Below are 6000 nucleotides of genomic sequence, written 5' to 3'. Positions count from 1 at the left end.
AGTGCATCAGACTGAAAGCGGGGCACCTGGGTTCTACTCCAGCGCTACAGCCGACACACTGCGGAGCTGTGACCAATCGTGTCCAGTCTCCCTGGTTCTCAGTGTTTTCCTCCGTCAACTGTGGCTGAGTTGGCTGAGTTCCACAGTCTCTTGTGTTCCTACCAAAGGTTCTCTGGAATCGACTCAACACACACACACAGCCCACCTGGAACAGGGTAGGACTGCACAAGGTGGTGGCTTGTAGAGTCTGAACACAAAGCCACATCCCAGCAGGGGTCTGGGAGGGATAGGGAGCAAGCGAGCGGGGAGGGAGGCAGCATGGGTTCAAGGTCGGCACCCTCCTGGGCAGCAGTGCAGCTGGGCTGTGCACGAAGCCTTCACAGCTGGGTTTCTCCTGTGACGCCAGGCGGTCACGCAGAGCCCACGTGTCGGTAGCTCTCTGTGAACGTCCATTCACAACAGAGATGCAGGGTTCCACAGAATACAACGTTTTGCCCATCTTTTAGAAACTGATGTTTCTAAAACTGAGGACTGCTACCTTCGTAAGACTTGGAGTAAAATAAACTTGATTTGGGTGTAACTCCTGGATAACAGATCAGACTAGTGATGACACACAGCCGGTCTTGCCTTAGTATAATCGGCTTCAACTCCCAATAAGTAGTAAATCCTATCTGTATTTTGGATAACATAGTGTCTTCATAATGAAGATGCGTAAGGATAAGAGAGAAATGGCCATCATTCACCCCCATTTCCTTCGGCGTTCCCCATTCATGAATTCTTCTGTTCTAGAAAGCAATTCATCAAATACTCTCAGAAACGAGATGTAGCTCTCCTATTTTTAAGAGTTATTCTATAAAATGGAATTTTAAAACTAGACAGGTTTTGTTTGCTCACGTGACCCTCGCTTTTCCCGTGGTTAAGTGTGGTTGCCACACATGAAGACCCGACGGGAAGGTGCCCCTTCAACATCTAACCCCTCCCTGCAGCACAGACCGTCCTTGCAGAATGCCAGTCATGCCACAGATTTAGCTGCAGCTGGGGGCGGAACTGCAGGGGAAGCATTATATAATTAGACTGTGATTATTCTGGATTGTATAATAAAGAGCCTCGTTTTCTCGTTGGCAGCGAGTGACAGTCGCCTGCTTGCCTCTGGGGTGCAGGTAGAGGCTTTACAGGTCCTTGAATGCCCTAGGGAGGGGGGAGATCATGGTCTGGGGTCACCGTGCCCCCGCCCACTAGACCCAGATCTGGCTGACCCAAGGAAAGTCAAACCCTGGGCACACCCCACTCCTCCAAAAAAGGGGAGAGAACAGGAGGCGGCTGAGGCAGAACAGCCAAAAAGCAACAGAAGCAGCAGACCACTCAGCCCTCCTCTGGCTTTCTCTGGTGGAGAACTCCCGTCTTCCCCCACCACACACACATCACCCCTCAGGCCCCTCCCCACATGCTGGTTGCTCATGGCTGGGAAGAGAGGCTCTTTGCCAGCCAAGCTTCAGCTGGGTGCGGGGTAAGGAGATGGATATGCTGGGCAAGCCCTCCTCCCAGGGCCACTGCCTGCTGAGGCAAGTCCATTCGCCAACTGCACACTGATTTGTACTGAGAACTTGAGCCTTTCCCCCAGGAAAGCGAAGAGGGAGAAGTCCTGGGACTTGCACAGGGTTAGGTCCTCAGAAATTTGCCAAGTTTTGAGTCTGATGAACCTTGAAGAGTTGTTAAGGCCCTGGCTCTACGCAGATTTCATTAGCACCAGAACCAGAAGCCCTTTCTTTAAGCCCTCATGCTGATGGCTGGGGATGTTTAGTTCAAGCTGCCAGCTCTGCCTCCGCCCACTCACTCTGATGTCTGGCGTGTGCCATCACACTTAATGTTGCCCAAGAAAACACAAACAATTACTTAAAGTAAAAGGAGAAAATTACCTATCAAAGCAATAAGGTATCTGTTCATGTTTTTGTAGATATGACATACACAGTGAAAGATTTAAACCAAATGAAAACCCTCTTTTTCTAATTCTATTCACTGTGGAAACATTTTTTTTAAAAAACACAAAGCCTTTTTACCCTCAATTAAAAACAGTAGGAACCTCCAGGAACAGAAACCATCAATGCACAATAATAAAAATCATAAATTTCTGAAGTAAAGGCAATGTGCTTTTCTTGAAAAATTCTATGAAGTTCTCTGAAGCTAACAAATATGTGGATACGAAGAAACCAAGGGATTTAATTATTTACATATTCAAAAGTCTTTGGCAATATTCCTCACCAAAACCTGTTAAAATACCTAAATTTCCACTGTCTGAGATTCTTTTTAATTACTTTCCCACCTAAGAAAGTGACTGTTTCTTAAAGCTCTCTACCCACCAAAAAGCAGCTTCCCTGCCCAGGTGAGCCCCAGAAGGACCTGCCTCTGTGGGTTTATGCCAATACATTTTAATCCCAAGAGACTGAGAATGTCAGAGAAAAATTAAGTTTGAAAGGGTTTGGCCCCCCTTTGAATGCAAATTCAGTCGTCAAGATAAAAAGAAGTATAAGCATTACAGTGAGATGCCTTCTCAGTTTTTGCTGAGCCTGAAACCCTCCTGACCTTGCAGTTGGCCAGAGGGGGAAGCCAGGCTGGGACTTCCTGGCATCCTAGGGCCTCGAGCCACTGAGGACCATAGTTTGGGGAGAGCCTCCACAGACCGCTCCTCTTTCTCTGCTTGAGGGGGACAAGTTGAAAAAACAGGGTCCTGAGAGTATCCTGGAGTGGAGCCTACGCCAGACCAGGCATGAGCTAGGCCTTGGCATTCCAAGATGCCCCAGGAGCAGAGCATCCCACGGCCCAGAGCTCTGGGCAGACCCTCAGACGACCCCATCCCAGAAGGGAGCACCAGAGAGCAGCCTGCTTGTAAAGCACCCTATACCTGCTTCGAGACCTGAAATCAGCCTCTTCAAGATACTTCATGCTTGGAGGCCACAAACGGGCTTCGTGAAATCGCTATCGCGGTTACATAGCAATTATTATGGTTAGCATAATAAATATGGCCATTGGTTTGCCCCTATCCATAACAATCCATGGAGGAATTTACAATTGTTGAGAGTAGTAAGTAGAAAGTAATCCTGAAAGGCTACTCTTAATCTCGACCTACTTGTACAAAAATGAAACCGTACTTTTCCCAGGATATAATTTTAAAACTGCTGTAAATAGTGGGAAATACTGCCAAAATAAGAAATGCTTCTAATTTATTTCATAATAACAAAGGGCTCGCAGTTTAGATTCTGCTGAACTGGCTCCCGTTACTTGTTTAACGGCTTCACAGCCCCTGCGACTGAGCCAGGAGCCTGTGCGCAGGACCCTGGCTCCCCTCCAGAGCTGCCACCCCGGGTCCCGTCTTGTTGGGCTACATACCGGAGTTTAAACTGCGAGCGAACTTCCCCATGTTCTATTTGAATCAGTTCATTATAGCAGGCAATGATGCTGCTGTTCTCCACAAATCTCTGAAAAGAAAGCAAATATAACAAGTAAGACAGATGCAATTACTTCTTTAAGAGTCAAATAAAGAGGCTTAACAGTTCCCCCTACCCAAGTTACTCAGTTACATAAGACAACTAGTGGATAAGATGAAATCAAACAGTTGTCAAGGTGTTTCAAAGGCTTGTTTAAACACAGCATGGGCTATTGTATGCTTAACTCCCTTTGTAACAAAGGTGGGAAAACTTCATGATGAATACTGACAGGAAAATAAACGCAACCTTGCTAACTGCACAAACACCTGTGCTTTATATGGCACTCGTAAAAGTCTTCTGGGGGGTGGGGGGGGCCAGGCAGAGGTCACTGGGGGAAAAGGAGGCATGTGTAATACTATATGTAATACTTTAAACAAGAAAGAATAAAAAAAAATAAAATAAAAGTCTTCTAAAAGCCAACACTGGATGTGTTTGGTGCGTGCCACACTGCGAATGGTCTCGAGGGGAGAGGCCCTTCTTCGCTTCCTTCCTCACCTTCTGAGTGCCCACTGCACTCTCCTCCCTCGTCTCCCCTCCTCCCCACCCAACACACACACACCCGCTCTCCAGTGTGATTGGCTTCTCCTTGGGGAGCACCTTTGAAGCCCGACCCTCTGTGCCACGGGTCCCCACCGTTGCAGGTGGAAGCTGGGAGGGTCGAAGGAAAGGGGATTCTGCCATGAACACACACAGGAAGAAACACTTTCCCTTTCTTTGGTGAAGTTAAACATGCTGGGTTCAGGATGACCTTCTGGACGGGTCACGCTTGTCTATGTCTAATTATAACTGTAATGCACATCAATTTTAGTGTGCAACGTACAGAAAACATAAAGGAAAAGCCCCAAGTCGCTGACAGTATCACAAGCTCCAGCTGTTGTTAACTTGGCTCATTCCCCTGGGCTTTCAGTGTGCTGTGCGTTTGCGTGTTCCATGTGACATTTTCACTTTCCTCTCTAAGAAATGATTTTCTTTATATTTGACTTTTCTTTAAGCCAAGAACTCCCATTGCAGTGACAAACAGCTTTCTGTAGGTGATGGTTTCTAAACACTGGAGCACTTTGTACATAATTGGTACTTAGTGTTTTGTGGACTAAAGGTAATGGAAGATGCCTTATCTTTAGGGGATTTTTCAAGAGTGTAGTGAACCCCTATCTCAAATGATTTGAGTGAATGAAAAGCGGTGGTCTTCCAACTTCAACATCCTTCTCCTGGGCCTTTGGTTAACAATTCGGGTTCCGGGCCCACTTTCAGGACTGTGGGCCTGCTTCCTCAGCACAGGCCCTGCCGGCTTCAGGAGGCCCGGGCGCCGTGCTGCCGACGTGGCTGTGCATGCTCAGGGCTGCAGGGAGGGGAGAGGCCTCACTGATTTCCCAAATTGACTTGACCACAGAAGCCTTTGCCAAGGAAGACCTGCTAAGAGCGTTCGGCACACTAGGCCCACAGACAGTTTGAGAAACACGACGTTAGTAGGCCCAGCACGGAGCTGGCATTTTGACTTTGCAGCCAGTGTGAGCTCTGGCAAGCTATTTCACCTGCTTTCTCTTCTGCAAAAATGAAGACAATATCCAGCCTCTCATTTGCAGACGAGGATGAAATAAGTTGCCCGGAACGGAGCTGAACTAATACTAAATCTTAGCTGTCCATCTCTCCCCAGGAAGCCGCTCCAGGGAGGACTGTGTCTGACCGGCACGCCTAGCGCAGCATGCACATGTCAGTGCTCCAGGAATACTTGTTCAACGGACTGTGCACCATTTCAGAGAGAGAAAGAGGGATGCGAAGGCTGATATAGAAACAGCTGCACTCGCCCTTCGCGAAGGCACTGGTTTCGAACCGGCTCGGAGTGCACGGAGCAGCATGCAGCCGCCCCTCATGTGCAGCGAGAGGCTTCAGGGAGCTGCTGTGGAATATCCAGGGCACAGTTTGTTCCTGGATCCCTACGCAGGGACCCAGAGTCTGAAGCACTGGCCAATCGGCTAGCAACACAGGCTGAGTCTCACCAGATGAGTTCATACAATCAAAACAACTCAGAGATGGGAAACCACCTCACGGAAGGCAGAATCTCTGGCATAGTTGGATGGGTGGTCGGGTAGAGTGTTGCCAAAGACAAGGTTTTGCCCAAAAAAGGAGGGTAGCCACCAGGAGAGTAATCTCAACTGATCTTGTTTCACAGGAACTCAGGCGGGAAAGCATTGGTAGGTGCAATGTGCTTCCCTGGGAAAGTGCCCCAGCTCTGTGGGGGCACCCTGACCTGGCCGGAGAAGGCCTCCATCAGACCAGCACGAAAGAACACAGGTGTCCCTGACAGGTCTCGTGTTTCATGCTCCTACTATGGGTTTTATTCAGCAAGGCTGACGGCAGAAAGCATCGCCATATCCGGACAGAGGGCAACGAAACCTTCTAGAGCAGCACAGACAGGTTATAAAGCACGTAAAAAAGGAACCACGAAACGTTTCCCTCCTAAATTTACTTAATCACATTGCACCCAAAGAGGGTCCATTGCTTTCCCCAAGCTTTCCTG

The 6000-nt window shown here is 48.4% G+C and overlaps 1 protein-coding gene across 2 annotated transcripts in view; it reads right to left on the bottom strand.

Annotated features, from left to right (window-relative positions):
* Positions 1-6000, bottom strand: part of PDE8B (phosphodiesterase 8B) — a 170225-nt gene that overhangs the window by 65831 nt on the left and 98394 nt on the right. For both annotated transcript variants that reach the window (XM_005858060.2, XM_014549966.1), the window contains exon 6: positions 3385-3473. In XM_005858060.2, coding sequence (XP_005858122.1) covers positions 3385-3473 — 89 coding nt within the window. The remainder of the gene's footprint in view (positions 1-3384; positions 3474-6000) is intronic.

This window comes from Myotis brandtii, unplaced genomic scaffold (genome assembly GCF_000412655.1).
Source record: "Myotis brandtii unplaced genomic scaffold, ASM41265v1 scaffold115, whole genome shotgun sequence".
Lineage (NCBI taxonomy): Eukaryota > Metazoa > Chordata > Mammalia > Chiroptera > Vespertilionidae > Myotis > Myotis brandtii.
The sequence above is the reverse complement of the archived record's forward strand: the minus strand, read 5'-3'. Positions and strand labels throughout refer to the sequence as shown.